The sequence below is a fragment of the Motacilla alba genome, chromosome 1, assembly GCF_015832195.1.
Source record: "Motacilla alba alba isolate MOTALB_02 chromosome 1, Motacilla_alba_V1.0_pri, whole genome shotgun sequence".
Lineage (NCBI taxonomy): Eukaryota > Metazoa > Chordata > Aves > Passeriformes > Motacillidae > Motacilla > Motacilla alba.
The window spans coordinates 94,633,349-94,656,592 of NC_052016.1; the positions used below are offsets into that span (position 1 = coordinate 94,633,349).

The 23,244-nt window shown below is 39.5% G+C and overlaps 1 protein-coding gene and 1 non-coding gene across 2 annotated transcripts; both read right to left on the minus strand.

Annotated features, from left to right (window-relative positions):
- Window positions 1-305: 305 nt before the first annotated feature.
- RNF149 (ring finger protein 149) lies at window positions 306-22,798 on the minus strand. Its single transcript, XM_038135003.1, has 8 exons — window positions 22,164-22,798; window positions 14,632-14,882; window positions 11,696-11,764; window positions 8,794-8,876; window positions 8,226-8,322; window positions 5,447-5,642; window positions 3,041-5,086; window positions 306-906 (listed from the first exon to the last, which is right to left on the minus strand). The coding sequence occupies exons 1-7, from the start codon at window positions 22,627-22,629 to the stop codon at window positions 5,028-5,030; spliced, it is 1,221 nt and encodes a 406-aa protein (XP_037990931.1). The 5' UTR covers window positions 22,630-22,798; the 3' UTR covers window positions 306-906; window positions 3,041-5,027.
- LOC119710725 lies at window positions 2,621-2,733 on the minus strand. The gene has a single exon (XR_005259622.1). It is a non-coding gene; the product is annotated as a small nucleolar RNA SNORD89 (small nucleolar RNA).
- Window positions 22,799-23,244: the final 446 nt, after the last annotated feature.

Sequence of the window (23,244 nt, forward strand, 5' to 3'; positions counted from 1 at the left end):
ATGACATTTCAAAGTAATCTTCATGAAGTCACATCTCTTGTACCTGTGATGGTAATGGGTAACTGTTTCTTATCTTGACCCACAAGTTCTTGCATCAATTTCCCCCCTCCTCACGAAGCAGCCAGCCAAGGTTAATCCAGCCCTCCCCAGGTACTGGGGACATGGGGAAAGCACCACATGCTGAAAGGGGCTCCCCCATAGCTACCCAGCATCAAGTTCATCTTGTTTTGTGCTGTGTTGGGTGTGTGTCTCAGATCCACTTCCTAAGCGTACCAAAGAAAACAAAACTCTTCACCTTCTCAGACTTTGCTTTTTAAAAGGTCTGTATAATTTATTATGGAATTTGAGCTTTTAGCCATTAAGTTACAACAACAATGCATAACTTGACATTCTTACAACTGTACATACACAATGGAAAAGACAAGTGCTTAATCCAAACAATGTGACCGAATTAGTTCAAGGTTACAATAAAAGACTGTTGTGAATGGTTTTTTTACAGACTAGCAAATTCAAATAGCTCTCTGCAGGTATATGTTTACAGTAGAAGTAAGTGGCTTCAAAGTTTTGGAGTTAAGCTTCAGACTAACAAAATGATGGAAACTTACTCTGCTCTTCGGAATTAAGGATATTCTCATTGAAAAATGCAGTAACAGTACCATGTTTCAGATGGTGAAAAGGAGCTTCAGGTCCAATGGAAATATAATGGACAGTCTCAGGCAATGCACTCTTCACACAAATACATGCAATTATAAAGGCATTCTATTTTAAAAACTTTCTTAAATCAAGTTTTGCAATACAGTAGGATATCTGAGGAGAGATCAGGACCCATACTGAACAAAACCAAAAGCCTTCAGCTTGATTTGTGCACTTTTAATCAATTCCAATTCTTAAATCTTCACATATCACCTGTGAGAGAAAAGAACACATCCAGTAAAGATCCAAGATCTCAAAGACATGTTACCATTTTTTACAGGCATATGGTAAAAAAAAAAAATAAGCTGACATATTCCATTTCAGGAACTGTAATTCACCATGGCCCTACTATAAAACTGCATCCTTTCAGCTTACCCAAGGAGACTCTTGTTGGACTCTACCCAACTACAACAGGCTGGTTTTAGAGGAACCTTGCAGGATGGCCAAAAAACCTGAATGACCATTCCCAAATCAAGAGGTAATTGAAAAACAGTTTTGCACACTCAACAAAGGTGTTGCAATGGTGTTTCTCTGTGCCAGTTACAACCTAAACAGGACCAGAATTCCCAACAGGTCAGCTTTGGCAGGAATATACTGGTATGCACTTTACTAAGTCAGCATGGATTAAAGGCATTTCCACTGTAGGTAAATTATCCTACAACTCCTCCAGTAGACCTCCAAAATCCAGCCCTAATCACTGGCAACAGGCTACTGGACTACATTTACCCCCCACGTTGCATGTGAGAGGCAGGGGAAAGGAGTTACTGCTATCCTATCAAACTTCTCTAGTTCATGCCAAGAATCTCCTCCAAGCATTGCTTAGAGCTAAACAAAAATCCAGTCTAGCAGTCATTAGTGAAAGTAAATCCAGACTTTCCAGTTAAATTGGTACTGCAAGTAATTAAACCATGAACATGCTTTTAAATCTGAAATGTCTGTGGGTCATTTTTGCTTGCTATCAAGTCTAAAAGACAGTTTATACAATTATTTACTACCAAGTTTTTTCCTGTTTGTCATATGTAGACTATTATTAATAAACTAAAATTTCTAAACTAAGAGGGGCCTCCAGTTTTTTCTTTAAGACAGCAACTCATTTTGACATGTTCATAGCTCCTTTTATAAAAAAAAATTAAATCATTTAACTTCACTAAATTTCTCCCTAACAGAAACAGCAGCAGTAGCAAAGCTATACCAATTACCACAACACTAGTAAAACTCACTCCACAAAAACCAGCGTTCCCTAGTCCTGCTAGAGATTTTTCCCAAGTGATTTATTCAGCATCACCATTGAGGGGCTTTAGACTTGCTGTGGGCTCGGCAATTTAGCTTTTTGTATAATGATACCACAGGAATGCCTCCAATAAGCAGCACTCTGCCTGATTACAGCAAAATCTATCAAAGGGACAGAAGTGTCCAAAACAAGTTCCTGCATGTTTTACAAAAACTGTGCAGCTAGGAAAAGTGATGAGGGCAGGGGGAGGCAGCAGGAGCCCACGACACACACAGCTGCAGCTCCCACACTAGGCAGGATATGGCTGAAGCAGCAGAGGCAGATTATAGCTTCCCCAAATGGAAGAGAAGGGAGTCAGGAGGCACCTACCCTAAAAAAAGGGGTGAGAGGATGAAAAAAAATCACTCATTAGTTCTGACCTTCATCCAAGCTTTTGGTAGGTGAAGTGTCAGAAACTAGCAATACCAGTTTGATCCAATTTAGTGGGGATCCAGATCAGCAAAGTCTGTGCACCTGTATTTACCTACAGCAGCCTACACCCATTTACTCAACGTAACAGATAAGCTGGAATAGCAGGTCCTATGCTTCTTGTTTCTAAGCTTCTCTTGCTACTGCTTTAAGGTCCCTAGATTGTCCTTTTCCTGCCCCGTACTCTTCATCCCACCTCTCTTTTTACTAATGCAAGTCAGCTTTTTGACTGAGGTCAGACTCGTGATTCGCTTCGGATGATTTTTGTCATTGTGCTTCCAAGGAGAGCAAACTGCTTGCTGGAGGCACTGCAATTCGGCCTTTTGTCATCACTCCTCAGCAGCACAGCTGGCCTCACAAGACTTAACTCTATCGAAGATCAACTATGTGCAAACCTATTTGACTGAAACAACTGTAACTATTTTTGTGAATGACTGAAATGAAACAGGTGCAGCGCCAGCATGTGAAACAGACCTCAGGAGTCTTCACACTCGGATTTTTTAAGTCGGCACACACCAGATTTTGTAACTACACTTTTCAGTTAGCAGGTTCCTTAGCTTTTCTTCCATCTTTCTGCCAGATCTCAGATTTAATTCTTAAGAAAAGCTTTTGGTTTTATAGGTATTACATAAAAGCTCAAGTACTTACCACAATTCTCCTCTCCAGAATGAATACTGTGCTGTAGGTATCAGCAAGACACAATCCACAGACTGACAACACTTCTCTTGATAACTTCTCTTTTGGTTCCTCCTTGAGCTAGAATTTAAACCCTCTCAACATTTACTACATCAATGTTCAGTTTTGTGTTAAGAAGAGGGAGAAGACTTAGTTTTTAATATTGAAGAGATAGTTAAAAAGGCAGTTCTGGAAATGTTGATAAGCTTCTTTTGGAGACGTACGTGTCCCTACACATTGTCTGCTTTAGTTGTGGGTTGTTTATTTATTTGTTCCGTTTTGGAGATGGCTGGTCAGTCATATTCCATTCTCATGTGCTTCTTGTAAGATAAAGGCATCACAAAAACTTGCACCTGCTGGTGACATCAGAACTACAACCTGACAGTTTTCCAGTAAACCTAAAAGTTATACTCCTACAGGGAAGAGGCAGATTTTTTTGAAGTAGGCATTAACAGGAATTTTTTTGAAGGAAATTTAGGGTGAAACATCTGCTCTGCAAAGTAGAAGTTCAGGTTATATTTCCCCCTCTGTCATTTCTGGAACATTAATTTTAAAATTTAAAAAAAAAGTTATTGCTTCTATTGAAGCTCAATGTAAGTTAGAAAAAGAATTGCATATTTTCTTAAAAACATTCCAAATATACATTTTAAAAACAAAATGCACTCTAAAACAAATGTCTAGTGAAAGACACTGTTTTAAGCAATCTGTAGCAACAGCTTTACAAAAGAAAATTGAGGAATGTAGCATATTATTTATAATATGACAATGCTAAAATCCTAAACAATTCACTTAACACCCTTAAGTAATGTTTTAAATATACATACTTCTTTACAAAACAGTTTAGCAATTCCTTATACCACTTACAGTATATAAATATTTGAATAAGAGGTCATAATGGGGGATGCCAGGGTTTATATTTACTCTCAGATGCTTCAGATTTCTTAAGTGTTTTACTATAAGGCACAGTACTGCTAATCTAAAAGAAAGGAATAAAAGCTAATGGCAAACCCAGTCAAAATTCCTAATGTGGAATATCCAAGAGGATTCCAGCATCTCTATGCAAAGGAAAAGAAAAGGAAAACAAACCCAAACTTTGTATTTCTTAAGAAACTGTTTCAATTTGTACATAAAGTGGGTCAGGATGGGAACAGGAGGAAGAAGAAATTACATAAATTCTTATAAATAGACTAATAAATATATTTTAGCCATAATTAGCCCTTTACCTCTGTTTTAAGATTGAAAGAGGTAACCAGTGTGCATATACTAAACGTCTACATGCTCAGCACGTGAAGACCACCTAGCACAACCTATTACTGCCAAATTCAGTATAGAAAGCTAGCAAGATGGAGGAGGTTTCCTTTTCTCAGCATCCACTCTGAGTAGAACACATTACAAGATAGAATGAGTATTTGTTACATGCTGCAACCAGCAATTTTTCCATCACAAGAAAAGGATATGCAACATATCCATTAAGTTATTTGATTCCTTCAAGGTTAATGTCTTTTCTGAGAATATTCATCTCCAATTACAACAGTTCAGAACTTTCAGAACATTTTAATAGTTGTAGCTTGTAAGTGTTCTCCATGTGTACATACTGAATGTAAATAGTGCATCCAAAATATTTAACCGTTACACATTCTACATTATTTTCACTGCCTAGTCTTCATCATTGTTACAGCCCTCTAGAACACAATGACATTGCAACAATGCTTACAGAAAAAGGGTTATTGCATTTTTTTTTTTTTTTTTAGGATGAGACATCCAGAGGAGATTTTATAAAATCCTCCTGTGTACAAAATTCTTAGTTATTAGCCCTTTTGGAACACCAGCTAGAAAAGTTTGAAAGGTAAAATAATTTACATTGTTATTTTTTTCTGTTCACTAGACAAAAGTCCATACTAATTAAATAAAAAATAATAGTTCTTCAACAGTCTATTCAAGATATCTTCCATGAAGCAGTTCAGTGGGAACTTCCATTAGATAGATGTTCTCCATGCCGGTTATTACTGGCATCCACATCTAGAAATCAGGAATTAAAAGAAAAAAATGTTTGTTGTTTTACCATTTTAATATGCTTTATCTGTTACATTAATCCATACTCTGGCAACAAACTTCATACTCATATATACCTCAGGTTCTTGAGATTCTCTGGGTAATCCTCTTAAGACATTGCTTATATCTTTCTTTCACCCAAGTCCAATAATTTCCAACTTGACAGAGTTCCTTGAAAATCTGCTCATATTTTTTGAAGACCAGTAGTAAGTGACACCACTCAGTCCACTCTGCACTGCAGTACTAACTGCTCACATCAGCTAGAGAAGGGCTTCTAATACAATGTCTAGTGCTAAGATTTGTCCAGTGAAACACTGAATTACTTACCAAGCAATGCTGTGGTTTCCCCTGCGTCCTCTTTTAAGCTGGTACACTGCAATACAGACTCATTAGTGGAGGAAGCTGACAATTCGCTTACTTCGTTTCTGTCATCATCTTGCAAAGCAATACTCAGACTTCCGACTGAAACGCTGCCACTTATGGATTCAGGTATTGGAACTTCAAGTACATCTTCAGGGTCCCCCTTCAAAATTAAACATATTTAACTGTCACTTTTGTCTACCATCAGACATCAACTTTCCTCCATGTCACCTTTTGTAACCTCACCTTATTGGAAAAAAAGACCATTTTTTTAGGTATTACATGCACTTCTGGGAATAGTGTTGATACTGTCCACTTTCAAGGTTATTGTCTGACTGCAAGAAAGAAAGCCAACCAAAAGAAAAGCCATTTCTCCAAAGCCACCCCAAAGCCAAGAGCAGAAACAGGAAGAGTCCACCCAGTCAGCGCCTTTTGGATGGATTACTTCAACATTGTAGCAACAGTATTGCTGAAGATTAGGAGCAGGCTCAGCACGTACAAAGTCCCCACTGAGGAAACCAATTGATTCTTTGAGTTTGCAGAAGTCTCCAAGTCCTATTTTTTCACTACAGTAGGTGGCCAAGTTTGTTTGTTTTTTTTTACTAGGGTGAACAAACATTTACATCAGAACCAAATTCTGTCCTCCTCTATCTCCAGCCTAATTTTAAGCCTGTTCCAAAACCACAAAAACACTGGCTTTGTCACATTGCAGGAATGCAACATCTGCATCACAGGCAAAGTGATCTACTTCACCTATTGTATAGCATGAGCTATACAACTCTGAATTAATTTTCAGAATGGATCAAAGTCCTATACATACAGTTCTGTTTCTACCATTAAACAGACTACCTTCATTGCCATAGATATCCTGATGTTATTTATACATAAGCTAATATATTGCTGTTTAAGTAGCTATTCTTTTTGCTTACTAGCAAGTATTTTTTCCTTCCTCAAACAACTAGCAAAGGCCCATCTTAAAATTTAAGAAATTCTGGGCTGATTCTTTCTTTAGCATCAAATCAGCATAACTTAAAACATACAGAATTTTAATGAGCTATAGACATGATACAATTGAACACAATCTTTACATTTGCAGATGGGAGGGGGCATTAATGATTTGGCTTCCAAAACTTAAAACAGTTAAATAAGCACTGAAACAACACAATTCAGTAATGCCGTACCAAATCAGTCAGACACAATGAACTGCAGTTCTTTCTCTCATAAAAAATGAAGAACTAGACCACTGAAGTCTGTTCTTCACAAAAGCCACGTCATAGGACTTAGTGCCTTTTTTCTACTTCAAGCCTTTAAAAATGTAAAAGCATCTGAAGTATTTGTTGTCCATAACTGAACTGAGCCTTGAGCCTCTCTCCAGAAGGTTTAGTAGATTTCTATAAGGCTGCACATTCTTTCCTGCAGGTTCAGAGCACAGTGCTGAGAGAAGCTGCCTTGCTCTTTGCACTTCTTTTCTTCACATAAGTAAAAAAAATTCAGGCAATCACTCCACAGACCAGACTGGGCAACCTGGATCAAACTGAAAACTAAGCTAGAAAAAAATTCCTGAATGGTTTCCCACATTATTAGCTTCAGTGAGACTTGAACGACTGATGCAAACACAGGACCCATTTGCCTCATTTCATTAGAAAAATGAACTGGATTTCTCTATTTAACATAATCCCACTCAATCTGCCTTCCAAAAGTCATTTTAGCCAAAAAGCAGAGGAGTTATTACTGTTCCTGGTTGGGATTAGTACCAGTATCCTCTGCAACAGCACAAATTCAGGGAATAGAATTATTCTGAAGGTGTCAGTATTTCAGTTTCCAGCCTGTATTCAAAAAGTCTTTCTGCATATAGCACAAGATACATCAACCCCAAGAACTGAATGTGAGCAGAAACCAAGCTGCTAATATAACAATCTTAAAGTAGCAATAGCTATTCCATATGACAATGAGATTGCAACTCCCAGGTAAAGTCTGACTTAATACAAAGAAGCACCAAAATCTGGTATATACATATTACATAGCAAGAGTATGTAATTTTTAACAAAACAAAACAGTACTTCCTAACACTCTTCCACAGATCTGGTAAGTCTCTGCAATGAAGTAAGAGAAAAGGTAGTCAAAACACAGACCTAGTCTATGAAAGGAAAGGACTTGAAACCAAAAAACCAGCTCTATTTTCTAGAGATCTCTGTAGATCAGTAGGAGATAAGAGAGGTGCATTCTTGCCGACAGCATTTTAGTGGAACTCAAGACTATTTATCAACAGTGACTGAGTAACCTACCGCATGTGTCTTCATCTCTCTTTTCTGGTGCTGTCAGAAAGAAATGAGAGCACATCATTTTCTCTACTTAACCAATTTCTGGTGAATGTCTTTAGGGAGGTTTTAAGTACCAGCTCATTTACAGGGATAAATCATGGGGCATATGTGGAAGTACACAAACATTCTATGTAGAAAAACTGTAACTTGTTCCTCTGAATCACAGTTCTCAACAACATCAAATATATGTTCTAGATTTATTTAATTCAGTTATATTTTTGCAGCCTGAGCAAACAGTCTCACCTCTGCTTCAAATTCGTTAATATTATCAGCTGGAGATAGAAAAAACTGGTTATCAAAGAAGATTCATAAGCTGCTAAATACATTTAAGTTCTTACCCATAAAATTCCCTTATTTTTCTGGTTCTCATTCTTGCCTCCTAGACTGTACTTTTACTTTGAAGATTAAAGTAGTGTGCAACATACCCAGTATCCCAGAGCTTTGATAACATCTAGTTTACACATTGGACAAGTTCGGTGGTCCAAAAGCCAAGGATCAATGCATGTTCTATGGAAGATGTGCCTGAAGAAAAGAAATGCTCTTTAGAATGTATCATGAAAGCTACACACCCCTCCTTCAAACAGTGTACAAGTTAACACATTAATAATAATAAACCTTTCCTTTATAATCTTGACGATTAGCTGCTGCTCAATTTACTAGTACAGACATGGTTCTGGAAACTTTTTGGTTCATGCCAGCTTTCTGAAGAGGAGATGCTAATAACCACAAAGACACCATGCAGTTATCAGTTCAACAGTATACAGTTCTAATTTAAGCAAGCTCTACTTCACCCCTACAGCTCTCCCAATTGCTCCCTTGCCCCCACATAGATATGAAGTGCTACGTGGTCTCACAATGCCCTTCAACATTTAACAGGCCATACAAATTGCAGCTTCAGCTCTGCCACAAGAGGTTCAGAAAAATTTATAGGAAATTCATCCCATTTCTTCAGAAAAACATGCTAAAGAGTAAAGAATAACTATGGTAACTTACTTGCATGGCAGAATTCGGACAGTGTCCTTCAGTTTGTAGTTCTCAATACACACAGCACAGTTTTCCACATCAACATCTAAACCCTAAACATGTCAACACATTTGAGTGTATTACATTCACATTTCATTACAGAGCAAGCTTTGTGTAATAGCTTCAAAGAATGCAAAATATATTAAATGGTATAGCAAATAAAAAAATCTACCTCATTTGAGATTCTATCAAAGGTGATTTGATCAACTTATCAAATACTAAAAGCAGCTGAACTCAGATTTTCTAATTTAAATAACTATACATGTCATCCTAAATAATTCATTAAGTCTCACACATTGACTTTGTTCATGGGAGCACAGGAATGTTTCAGTTGAAGGTAGCTATGAGATGAAAACACTTGAAGAGATCAGCACAAACCAAAGTGCACAATCTAATTCTGAACAAATGGTCCCAAAGATTCCCAAGAGCAGGAAGAGATTTTTGGGTTGAATACTGCAAACCTCTTCTTCACCTTCTTTCTCCTACCACATCCTAGCAGATATTCCTTCATAGCCAGAAGAGAACACAAGTATGCAATTTGGGTTTAAAACCTTTCTCCAAGTTCACACTAGACGGAACATAATTTCCTCACTTCTACTTTTATCTAAGGGTTAAATATCTTTTCTAACAGGTCTTACTGTCTTCTTGAGGCCATGCTTAGAGTTGCAGTGAAAATATGATGGGTAGCTCCAAATACAAGAAAAATAATCCAACTTTAATTGGGCTGCATAAATTCAAAGTATTAGAAGAACATACAGTGGGAAAACTCCTCTGCTTTCATCCCCAAAAAATTAGTATTTTTGATTTGAAACTTACTAAAGCACTTCAGTTTCAACACAAACATTCAAACTAATTAGTTCTGCAAGGAAACTCTCATGTTCAAGGCCAATATTTCTCTCCTTTGCATGCTATCAATTTACACAGTTAATGCCTTAAATTGCCAAGTAAATCACATTGAGACTGTTTTTTATGTAAGCAAAGTTAAGAGAGGTGCTTATTCTGAAAAAAGTTATTTTTTATTCTGTACAAGAAGCAAAATCCAAGCACACCATATGTAGCACATACTCAAATGAGTGTCCATTTTACAATAATCCCATAAGCTTCTCAGGAAAAATCTACATGATAGTAAATACACTTTTAATATATGACCTATTTTTAGTTAAATATCTCAACCTCAAGTGGGGATAATGAAAGACTGTACTGCATTACAACAAAAGAAATAATTTCTTTTTCTTTAAATATTTCCTTTCAGCCATTTAAAATGTACATTTACAGAACAGACAGGACAAATGTCCAGACAAATTTATATTAGTTCATGAAAATACCTCTGCATCAGTAAGTTACATAAATTTGCTGATAGCAGGTTGATTCAAATCACATTAACGAGCTCTACTACAAAAGCTCTATTTTAACAAGAGAGATTCTAACCTTACCTCATGCTACTCTTCTTAATGAAGATGGCACTCACAGGAATAATCAGCATACTGTATAACAACAAATTCCCCCATTTTATTTACTTTAGTCAAAGGTCTATTTAATGCAAGGAACTCCCTGTATACTGCAAAAGTCACACAATACAAATCCTATTTGGAGGATTTTACTGAACATCAATTTTAAAAGCTGTTAACATCTTCTGTGTGGTTTTTAACATAGGTTTCATCATGACCTTTCTATGTCCCTTTCTTCCTATGGTGACATTATGCTTTGATAGTGCTTTACACAAGCATGGGTTCAAGTCTGTCTTTCTTGATCTCTAATGTCACCATTGTCTGAATTGAAGTATGAATATCCCTCTGTTCACAGCTTGAAATATATGCTAAACTCCATCAAAAAATAATCTAATTAAAAGTAAGAAATATTTGTAAAACACTATTTAAGCATGTTGAAAGCATAAAAGGAAAAGGCAAGGAAGTTCAAAGACACTTTTAGGATTTTTTAAGTTTCAAAACCAATTTACTAAATGAAGGACATATCCTCTGTAGCACATGACCTGAACGGAACAGCTTCTGCTGGACTACTGCTTTTAAAGTTTTTACATATCAATGTCCTTTCTCACTTTGATTTTATTCATAGACTTAAAAATAACTTAATCCTTGTTTTTCATCTCCAAGTAAATCAGTCCTTAAATAAAAACTCATCAACTAAGACAAGGGTTGATGGGAAAAAAATTCTTATGTAGCAGCAGAAATCTAGTCAGAAGCTAATTTTGCATCTAGGATCAGCACTCCTGAAACTCCAACTAAAATATTTTCTTTCAAAATGTTGGTTTTTTCTACTGCAGTTATTCTAATACAGCTGAGTTTAGGCTGTATGCTGTCAAAGTCAACTTCCTGAAAGCTGCTTTAATTTTTAGATTAGCTTTATTTCATAACTTAGAAATGTATTTTAAAAAATTTATGCTTCAGGTTAAGCCTATACAGCTCTATAACATATTATATGTCAAAAGATGAAACAAGTGTTTTATTTTTAAAAGCTTTTTATATTTTTAAGGCCTTCTGATCAATGAGATGATGAATGTTCTCTTAAGAAAACAGAACATTACATCAGCTGAAAGAACTGTGCGGAAGTATTTTGCAATCCACTTGTCGATGTTTTCAAGTGCTGAAAAGATAACAATGTTTCCTCATCTCTGTAGTACCAGCCCCCTAGACATTCCTTATAACCAGATATTATTTGCAACAAAGTAGCCTTAATTTCATGAGTAATTCAAATTTGACTCCTTAATTTTAAATTCTGCCTTTTAAGCATAGGCCCTGACGTAAGCCCAGAATTGTCACACTGCAATTATGTTGTGGTAATTTTAGTTTAAATTCTTTGAACACATTACCACCATTTTTAAAACTTACAGCAATAACCAGAGACACTGAATTACCTTTTCTCCACGTTTCACTGTATGCAGCTGAAGCTGGCTGATGGCTCTCTTGGTTTCTTTCCTATGTCCCTTGAAATAAGATTTTAAGTGTTAGTATAGACAGTACTTTCAGGAATTACATTTCAAAGTTTTTAAGTACTTTCCACGTGGGTTACTGAGCTTTTAAATATGTCTAAAAAATCAAATTGATCTCTGGGCAATGAATTTGTTTATAAAGTATTTCCAGCCAGCAGATCTTCAGTAAGTTGTGCTCCTGCAGCTCTGTAAGCAGCCTGCTAGCTCGAGCAGCCCCAGAGCAGCCCCAGCCGTGCGGGATAAGCCGAGCACACCAGCAGCAGTCCCGCATCCTGACTGCCCTGCCGGCATGAAGGCCCTTCCCACACAGGAAAGCTGAAACCCGTGTAGGCTTTAGAGACAAGCAAAGCTGTAACAACAACCATATAACCAGACCTTCCAGTTAGGCAAGCCCATGAGCAAGCACGTCGTAGGTTTTGCAGCAGCCTGGGAGAAGGTGGAATCCTGCCAGGCAGCCTACAGCTGACCAGCAGGTCAAAAGGCTGCTTGTAGCTATTAATACATCCCCTCAGTTAAACACTGTCTCCTGTGCTGGACAAAGCTTTGCACTGAAAGGACACATTATGCAAAGGAGATGACAAGAAAGGCTTTACAGACATGATGCACCATACTGGACTTCTATGCAGTATAATTATGCTTAGAGGGGAAGCAAGAAAAGAAAGCAGTACTGTAGTTCCAGACAAAGTGCTGCTACTGCAAGAAACTGAGAAACTAAACACTCCCAGTTGACAGATGCTGACCTGTCTAGCAGCAACCTTCAGTAAAGAAATATCATAAAGGAATAAAAAACCCAAACCCATAATGGCAGCTTTTTTCTGTGAGAATTATTATGATATATCTAATTTTACAAATGTATTTACTGAAAATTGTGATTATTTAAAATTTTTATGGTGTTAAAGATAAGTAGTCTGAAAGGTCTCCCAGAAATGAACAAAACCAGCAGCAGAAGCCTATTCCACCTTCTCGGAGTTTTCTGCACAGTCCTGTTTTCGTCTTCAGTAGCAAGGAGATCATCTATAATTTTACTGCTAAACTGATATGAGAATAAATCTTAAGATACCCATCTTCATCTTCAGTTAGCAGTTATACTGCATCTTGCTTTAAAGCATAACATATTTAACTCACAAGTTTTAGTTTTAATTGAGTCCATAAGCCAAGCAAAACAAGATTTGGGTTAGAAAGTAGCTTTTTGTTTCCAAAATTCCTTTAAGACTCTTAGTAATACATTTCAACTAATATTGCCAAAACATTTTCCAACTTTGCATCAATTTTATTTTCAATGGCTATTTTAGAAGAGAAAGAATTGAGAAAAGGGCATAACCTTCTAATGCTAGACAGTTTCATTTGTTTAAGATGCATTCAGATGACAAGCACTGGCAAAATCTACTGGCATTTGGATGACAATAGCAAAATCTTCTTAAGAGTCTTTGGCACAAATTTCTTAGAAACATCACATTCACATCTTTAAAAGTAAAGTACACTACATGCTTTTTCATAAAGCATGTGAACTTTCCTCTGTGTGAACTATTTAAAAGGCAACAGGAAGAAGCAACTTTCTACACCAAACAACTGTTACACCACAGAAACACATCCCTTTTCCTATAAATGCTTCTCAAAAATTTTGTTTTCCCAAAAGTATTTTCAGAAAGTAAATGTTAAGATTTAAAGCTTAGTAAAAAAGACTCTAGGAAACCAAAATTTCAGAGACACCACAAGGTTAACCAATACAGAACTCCTGTGTGTTATCCTCAGTTATTGAAAAGAGAAGTTAAGTCTTTTCCTGGAAGAGTCCTCTAAGCCCTAAACAGAGTTCAGACTTCTGAAAGTGAACAAAAATCCCTTCCTTCCTCCCCCAAAGCTAGAATCTACATCATCAAGGAAAAGGCAGGAGAAGTCCACATGCTAAAGCACTAGTTGAAGCCATATTTTTTCTTGAACTGAGAATAAAAAAAAAAAAGAACCCGCAAATGGTAGAGCTGCTGATGATCATGCAAGAAACCTATCTGCAGTAGCTGAAAAGCAGAGGTTAGCACCATTCTAAGGTATTTTCAAAATTCAGATGGACTTGCACCTTCAACAACTCCATATAAGCTGCTCTCTTGATTGCAGGAGTCCAAAGGTCCCTTCCAGCCTGAACTGTTCTATGATGAAGTACTTTCCTCAGGGGAAAAAAGTAAAGCTGGCCTTTTTTTTCTTGTAAATACAGAAATGTGAGAAGGGCAAATAAGGAGCAAAATTACTCCTTCCAAATCTCCTCAGTATTCTCATTGTTCTCAGTACCTTGAGTAGCCCAAGAGAGCTGAATCTCACCACACATGTACCTTCTAGTCTGCTGTAATTCAGTAACTCTGTAGTGGAGTTGTAGAACTACAAGTACCAAAAATAGTTTTCATAAAGCTTTAGAACTAAAAATTCTACCCTGAAGAACTTGTGGGTTTTATAACAAAATAAAAAAAAAAAAAAACCAACTCAACTTAGCATGATCTCTTTCCAATTAAAAAAGTCTAGTTGGTGAAGTTAGTACTTTCAAAATGAAAATTACTGAGGAATGAAAATAACTTTTCATGTCAAAAGGAAGGAAGTTCAGTTAGGTGACAGATCACATAAGAAGCTGTTGTTGACAAGTGGCTAAATGTATTTCTCATTACTTCATATGAGTCTAATAATTATAACTAGTCAAACTTGCGATGCCAATTAGCATAGTGCTTATTAGCCTCACTGACTGTTGCTGAGCAGCACTCACAGTTAGCAAAGTAGGAAGAAGGCACAGATCTTCAAGAATGCTCCAATAAACAAAGTTAGGCAACTGATTTGACACAAGAAGGTGGTAAATACTCTTAAGTGCCATTAGCTCCATTTACCTGGTTTCCAAACTGTGATCCTGTATAGAGGAAACGCTGTATATAGTAAAATATGAGCCAAGCAAGCGATATAATCATCATGGTGATGAAGGCGATGGCTACAAACACAACGGACTGACCACTGATGTATTCTTGCACATGTCTTGTGCCAACAACAATACTCATTGTTACTGGAATCCCTCTTCTTACTGGCTCCAATATCTCTATTCCTTTTGGATAGCCAACCATTATCACCACTGTATTTCCTGTTCCTGTTGGAGGGAATAAAAAAGAAACAAAGTCAGTAGTCACAGTAAAAATGTAGGCGTTCTTGCTTGAGGGTAATTTGGCCTCTGCAGTTAAGATCAGCAAGAAAAGTTATAGGAAAGCCTCCAGTGCTTCTTTTCAGGCATAGCAGAAGTGATAGAAAAATTACTGGTAAAGAATCCTTTATTTACTTTCAGAAACTCTTCAACACAAGATAAAGTTCAAGAGATGCATCTTTACTGTTCAAGGCCTATAGTCATCATTCCACAGTGAGGTAAGATGTGGAACCATGCAAAAACCACACAAGTCACACACAGCCCATCTCAAAGCAGTTTAAGCTCTAGCTTGCAGCTCAGGAACAGCTGGTCTTTCATTTGTCAGCGTGGGAATTTTAGTTGCAGATGGAGACAGTATGTGAACATCACAGAGAGACACTTCAATTTAGTTTGAATCTGAATCTGCAGCCCAATTACACTAGATATATACACAAAAGAGAAAAAGATTCATATATTTAATAATAAATTGAACAAGAAATTATTTTAAACACTGAAATACTTTCAGATTCTTTAATATTAAATATTCAAAATTTAATGAGACTTCATGACAAGGACTTGTCACTAAATACTTTGTGACTCTTTTGGGAGCAGTGAACAAAAGGATTTTTCTAATGTATTAGAAATCTAGAGCTCTCAATTCATATGCAAGAAACCTAATTTCAAAAAAAACCCCAAACCTTTAGGCAACATACTGCCACCAAAACCAGTAAGATACTAACAAGACCAGCTAGCAAAATCCAAAGGCCTCTGTGACTGGTGTTTTGCTCCTTTTTTTTTCTCTGGAAGAATACCCAGTATTCTCAGAAATATTTAGCCCAAGTATTACAAAACAAATTGCAGATAAATATACCGATTTAAAATGTCACATTTTCACTGTTCTATTCTATTTCTATTTGAATAGTTCTTACTTTGTGTGTACCAACACTGCTGCCACCTCGGTAAGTCACAACTTCATAGTTTACTTTGCTCTCCTACATCTGAGAAAAAGTGAAACTAGTCTTGATTGAGAGAGAAAGGAAGAAAAAGAGAGGTGTTTTCCTAGCTGAAAATCTAAAGCTCTAATGTTACAGCTACCTTTCCTAGATTCACAAAAGTCTACCTACCTGCAACAAGACCTCCCCCTGAAGGGTTAAAGCCTTTTTCCCTTCTGGCTGTGTTAGATTCCTTACTGAGAAGCTATGTCAGTAGAAATGGCTTCCTTATTTATAGCATCACATCAAATGGGGATTTTCAAAATTCAAAGCTGCATTCTGGCCTCAGCCACCTTTGCCTACTAAGACAAAGAATTATTTGCCTGAACTGTTTAAACCAAATTCCTTCATTTGAGGAAGAAAAAAAAGCTGTCAGACTGTGACAGCTTTTCAGTCTGGCCACTCTGCTATCAAGAAGTTTGCAGAAGTCTCACTTGTGTATGTAGAACTCTTCCCTCCATAAGGCATATATAGTTTGGTCTGGATGAAAACTAAAGGTTCCAAGCATTAGCTGAATAAACCTCCCTCCTCAACTTCACCTTAATGCAACCATCCCACCTCTGGTCACCTACTCTAAGAACCATTACATCTCTGTCTGCCAGATCCAGACCCAGCAAAAAAGTGGATTTTCCTAATAGGGTTACAGTTACACCAACTTGTGCCTCCCTCAGGCATCCCACTCTGCTCACCAGCAACACCCACCCCACCACCTACGTTGCCTTGCTTGGTGGGTGTGCTTGGAGACACAAAGCAGTGAAGCTGAAGACAGACAGACAACAAGCACCCAGGCTCCACTAATCAGTCCAGCTCACCAACAATGTGTTGATGCACATGATACCCCAAGTCCAAGCACACTACAACTTGGTTAATTGGTATTGTTCTTCTCTCTGAAGCAGCACAAACGCACTACCAGAGAGCCCCATGAAACTCAGAGAAGAGTGTGAAACACTCTCTGCTCTCTGACCCTGCACAACTCCACAGGGAGTTCGCAAGAAAAAAACATATGAAAGTGGGGATTTATCTTACATTACTAAGAACTGCTAGCCCCATACCTAAATCAGGAAATCAGGTGCTGTGTCCTTCATCAATTGTAAGAGTTACAAATAACAGGAGGGGTGCCTAAGGACAGCCTGGGAATGGTAGAAATGTGGTTTCATCCAAGCTTAAAGAAGAAAAGGAAGTTTCAAGATTAGAGGCAGCCTGGATCTTTAATCAGTAAATTTCCACCTCAGTCATGAAATCTTAAGTCAGTTTAATCCTGCTGATTCTCTGCACTATTTCTAATTATGAAGTATTTAAAAACCCCCGCAACAATAAGTATTGTCCTTCTCTGCTTTGTCACCAGAACGCCCAACTATCAGACAGTTATTTCCTTGAAATGAAAGCCAGGCTACTTTTGCACAATGGATGCTAGACAGTGCGACACCTTCCACTTTTAGAATTAACATAAGCATACTCTACATTTTTAAATAAATATCCATTAAAAGCATTTTAACAGTTTTAAAGATTCGGTGATGAACCTGCCATAAAAAATACATGCAACTAAACACAGAAGCTTTGAAGGTCATGAGACAGAAGGGGAAGAAGAGAAGAATAATTGCAATCCATGATTACAAAAGGAACAAGAGCAGTCTCAGAGAAGCAGTTGCCCTGAGCAGCCTGTAACACTAAGGGTTTTAACTCATTCCTTGCTAATTTTAGTCTGCTGTTCTGAAACTCATTATTCAAAGACTGAAATGATGGTGAGTCATTCCATCAACTTCTTCAACTGCCACACAACTCAGACACCTCAAATCACATTTATAAAGAAAACTTAAAGTGTCACATATATGCACCTACTGAAAGCATGTTGTATTGGCTTTGCCTTTCTATAACCTTCTAGTTTTACAATAAATAATCACATTTTTACTCTGATAGAGTAAACAATTTTTTTTCTAGGTTTGATTGATGCTTCAGTGAAATTAGGTCCACTTAAAATTTGGTCTGCCAAATTTTAGTGCTTTTTAACACTATCAGGGCTGGCAGACTCTTAGGATACTTGCAAAAAAGGGCAAATTTGGAACTCTGAACATGAAGGTGTGTTTCCTGCCAGCGCCGACAGTTTTACTGCTACCACTCCCAGTATTTTCTTGCAAAAGGAAACCAGCACTCTACTGGTGAGGAAGTAGTAGGACAGGTACAGATCTTGATTGCAGGCACACCATACTACATTTATTCCCATTCATGCTTAGAGATGAAGAAGATATTTTTCTGTCATCCGGAAACTGATCACAGACACACCCTACTTTTTGTCCTCCTGAGAAATGTCAGAAAGCTCCCAGAGTTCCACCATCTTAGTAAAAATGTTTAAGGTCAGTCCATTAGTTTATTTAAGCATATGCACCCTACTAATACTGCCACAACTAACATCAAATATTCTTTTTAGTTCCTGTTCCAAACAAATGCTAACAGTATACTAACAATCCCATAACAAGCTTTGTCTCAACCATCTACCCCAAACTCATCTCACCTAATCCCTGGTGCACGTTGTATTTTTACCTGCCTCAAGGAGGATATATAACCACTGGTACACATACTCTTTCCACCTGAGTTCCAATACATATGCACTTTTATCTATAGGAAGATACAAGCAGTTACTCCTGCTTCTTCAGAACAGCATTGCTAGCTCAACACCACACACTCTTGTGTTACTAAAGCTAGCCACTGTCCTTTCAGCAGTTACAGTACCAAAAACTTTCAGTAGAAAACAGCAGTAATACAGAGATTATGCACCATTTGAGAATCCTGAGTAGTCCTGCAAGCAGTGTAACAAAGAATTGAACTACATGCCAAAATAACTCTAACTCTGCTGCAAAGTAATCTGCCTCTGTTTTGTTCAATACACATGCATTAAAAAAACATGACCATGGAGGAAAGATGTAGTTGGATGTATGTTGGCAAATCAAAGACTATTTTCATTATGTAGCCAGTCATACACTCAAATTAAGTCCCAAGCTTCCCTTAAATCCACAAACCATGAATTAAAGCCTAATCCAGACCTACCGCCCATCCCTGCGTGTCAAGCAAAACCGCATTTCATTCTAGAGTTTACAATAAGGTAACTTATACTCTGACCAGGATCACCAAATCCCAGCTTGGGGAGGATACAGAGATGGTTGGGTGCCCAGCACAAAGTATAACAGGAAAACTACAGAACCAGAAGACCCTGTTTTCTTTCCATGGCAATACACCTCTGTCTCCTCCTAACCTCTGAACCAGAACTGAGCCTCTGACTCTCTTTAGTCTGGTCTCTACAACACTCCACACTTTGCCTCTCCAGATTCCTCTCCAACCCACTCCAGCAAATATTTAGATGCAATATTTATTTTGGTTTTGGAAAGCAATTTGAAGCTTCTGTATTGTATTAAGTTCACCATCATCACCAAAAATGAACGGAGTTAGGACTGCCTGCCAAGTCTCTAAAACTGAAGTCTGAATTTCTGTCATCTGGATTCAGTAAATGAAGTATAACTCCTCAAGTCATCTGGGTAAAATGAGAGGTTGTCAATGGAAAAATCTTCTCAGCCACACATGAAATTGTGTCACTATTACTTTCCTCGAGGAGAGGAGTCATCCAGCATTTTGAACAATGTAATTTGGACAGAGAGCAAAGGCTAGAAATGAGACGTATCAGCAGAGTCATATTTGCAGAACCTTCTTTTGGAAGAAGGGACAGGATTTCAAGGCTATACATTGAAATTCTCGACTCTCTTGTTCCAAAACTTCAGTTAGAATCCCTACTCGCTGCACTCATGAAGATTACAAGGTGAAAAACACAGATTATTTGGAACATTTGTCCTTTTTTAAACACTGACACCAGCTATAAGAAATAGGTTCTTGATTAGGTGAAGAAATTTTCTTTTTACTCAGGATGAAACATGCCTAAAAACACCAAAAGACAACCAAAAAAAATAGCACACATGTATCACATACATCCCAGAAAATTCAAAGGCTAGGTATTCCAGGAGGAGAATGAAAAGATGGCACTGAGATCACAAAAGCTGTCTATCACCTTCACGTAATTTGGGCTGCATCTCTACCAGCCATAACCTCTGTTCCCTCTCACATCATTTTCAGTGCCACTAATTGCAAACGCATTAAGCGGATTTTACTTATGCATGTAACTCCACTCCTTAGTAACTGCACTGCAGATTTCCCAGAGTATTTATCCTCAGCACTCCTCCCAGAAGGAAAGCCTGCTTCCTTATGTGCCAGTTCACAAATCCCTTCACAGAAATGAAAATGTAGATCCTGTTAACTATAGCTTTACCTTGCACATTCTTCCCTGCCAGTCTTCCACAGGCCTTTCTATCATCTCCCTTCAAACAACCCAAGATTTAAAACACTAACAGTACCTCTTCCCTTTATTCCCAAAGTGCACTGAAAGTGTTTAAACATTTGCATGTCTGAAAGTGTCAACCATGAAACAAGCATTTATGACTACATCACAGCTTGTAATTATATTGCAATATATTATAATCCCATTCAAACAATCCTAAGGTCAAACCCGCATTTATGAAGTCAGTATAAATACAAATGTATTATAGTATATAGGCACTATACTAAATCACACTCTCTACGTAGGTGGAACTTTCATCAGCAACATTCCGCCAGTTCAAGGAAAAAAAAAAAAACAACAAGCAGTCAGAGAGCACTTCTCTTTACACCACTGGCAGATGTTACTGTACTAGTGAAGTCCAAAACTGAGTATTAAGCCCAAGAAGGTCTTCTGTAGCACAAAGATGACAGCAGAAAAGAGAAATTTTTTTTAAATTATAAAATAAGCAAAATGGGAGAAGCAGAAAAAAATTCAACAAAAGAGCAAATAATACTTATGAGACGTTACAATGGGGAATGGAGAAGAATGAGGGGAAAAAAAATTGTACTGATTGGCCAATACAGGGTGAAAGCAAAAAAAGAAACTGTTTCAGATAAAAGCAGTATTACACAACAAAGTATCTTAATCACCACCTAGGATCAAAACCAAAGGTTCATTTCATCTAGCATCTCACCTCCACTCTCACAGTGAACTAAGAATATGAAATTGGCCAGGCTGATCTCAAGCAAGCAGCAGGCTAAGAACAATAACCATTATTCCAATCCCCCAATTGGTGCCACTGGGTATTCCAAGAGAAGAGACGTGTTTTCTAATAGATAAATCACACGTGCAATAGAGCAACAGCTCCCTAGCTGAGATTTTCAGTTCACTACAATAAGAAAATAAGTTTGTTTCCTTTAGAAACACATTATGGCTTTACTTCATCCAAGTCCCTGGTCCTTCCCTTCCTCACAACTTGCAATGAGAGCCGAGGCACTAACAAACTCATTGTAGCAAAACCATGTGAAGCACACATTTACAGAATTCTTTACTTAGTTTGCCTTGTCTTCTTTCACATCCTCCTCTAAAGGCCTTCCAGTTTCTCAAAAATCTACAAAAGCAAGCAGATTTTACTGCCAAGTTTTGAGGCTTTTTTCACCTCTTTGATTTAAGCATTTAATATTGTCCTAACCATAAAAATTCAGCCAGTCTTTTGTGTCATAGCTCAAAAGGGGACTGTGGTGACAGAACATCTGGATTCCTGTCTCGGCAAAAAATCACAGAGCCTTTCTGCAGGCTACACAGCAGCAGTACAACGCTGAGACAAGCCAACATCCTTCTCCAGTTTTCCTAATGCATTTGCGAGCGTTTAAGGATTACCTGATGCTTACACCTCTCACTCGCAACAGACCTGCGCAGGAGAGGACGATGAAGCTATTGCAACAAAGCCTGTTCTAAAGCTATCTTCAAATAGCTACAGCTGTACCTTGAAAAGCACCTGAAGGCATCTTCAGGATATCTGGTGCGTTTCCACACGGCCTGCAGAAAGCGGCCTACCTGTGACCGCCGTAGCCATTCTGCCAGAGGGTACCAGGCAAACAGGCATCCCTAAAGGAAATCCAAGCCTCCCACCCCAGTCTGCCACACGACTGCCGGTCCCGATGTGCCGCATTTCCTCCCTGACGCCCGGCCCGTAACTTGGGAGACAGAAGACGGTCCCGGCTTTTTCCCTAGCGTGCCTTACAGGAAGGGAAAACAAAATCCCGGTTTTCTGTACCATTTTAGAGGGATTTCTGCCTCCCTCCATTCCCATTCCTCACCGCGCAGAGCCGCATCACCGATGCGGGCCGGCGTTAGACAAAGCGATCCCCCCCGACCCCTCGGCGAGCGCGGGGAGCTCACCCAGGTGGGACATAGAGACGGTGCTGTTGCCGAACCGGGCCTCGTTGTAGATGACCACAGCGGCCGCCCGCTTCCGCGCCGCGTTGGTGACCTTGTCCTTGAAGGTGCAGCCGCCTCGGGCCACCAGGGCGATCCAGGTCGGTGGGTCGCCCTCGGGGGGCCCGCGGCCACCGGGAGGCAGCGGCACGTCGTAGTCGGTGTCGGGGGCGCAGCCCTCCATGTGGCGGGGCGAGGCGCCGCGGGGAATGCCCACATGGCCCCGAGCGCTCTCCTTGGGCGAGCTGTCCCCGTAGCGGCCGCTCTCCGTGCTGCCGTGCACCGTGCGGTTGCTGAGCGGCTCCACGTAGGCCGTGCTCACCCACGCCGTGTACCACTCCAGCGCCCGGGCGCCCGCGCACGGCGGCGGCGGCACCCCCAGCGCCACCAGCGCCGCCGCCACCAGCGCCAGCCGGGCGCGACGCACCATGGCCCGGCCGCCCCCGCCGCGGACAGGAGAAGCGTGCGCAGGTCGCTCGGCCACCACCGCCGCCGGCGCGCTCTGCCCCGCGGCCGCCCCGCGCCGCGCAGGTAGCCGCGGTGCCGCCCGGGGCGGAGCCCGCCCGCCGCGGCTGAGGGCGAGCAGGGGGCCGGGCCAGGCCGCCCCGCCCCGCGGCATGCCGGGAGAGGGGGGGCCGGCACACAAGGTAGGCGGGCGGGGCGAATGGCGGCGCGGGGCATGAGCCCGGCCCGGCGTCAGCTACAGGGTCTGAAAATCACTTAGGTTGGAAAAGACTTCCGAGATAATCGAATTCAACCTACGATCGAGCACCGCCATGTCGGCTAGACCATGGCACTCAGTCCCACGTCTAGTCTTTCCTTAAACACTCCTAGACCAGGTGATTCCACCGCTTCCCTGGGCAGCTCACTTTAATGTCTTACACCCTTTCTGTGAAGAAATTCCTCCTAGTATCCAACCTGAACCCACCCGGGCGCAGCTTGAGGCTGTGTCTTCCTGTACTGTCGCTGGTTGCCTGGGAGAAGAGGCTGACCCCCATCTGGCTACAACCTCCTTTCTTGTGGTTGTAGAATGGCAAGGTCTCCC

Excerpts from the sequence above, each read along its gene's own strand:
- RNF149 (XM_038135003.1), bottom strand. The coding sequence starts at position 22,629 with ATGGTGCGTCGCGCCCGGCTGGCGCTGGTGGCGGCGGCGCTGGTGGCG. Across the intron at positions 11,765-14,631 it reads GATCACAGTTTGGAAACCAG|GGACATAGGAAAGAAACCAA; the intron begins GTAAATGGAGCT and ends TCTTATTTCAAG. Across the intron at positions 5,643-8,225 it reads TCAAAGCTCTGGGATACTGG|GGGGACCCTGAAGATGTACT; the intron begins GTATGTTGCACA and ends TTAATTTTGAAG.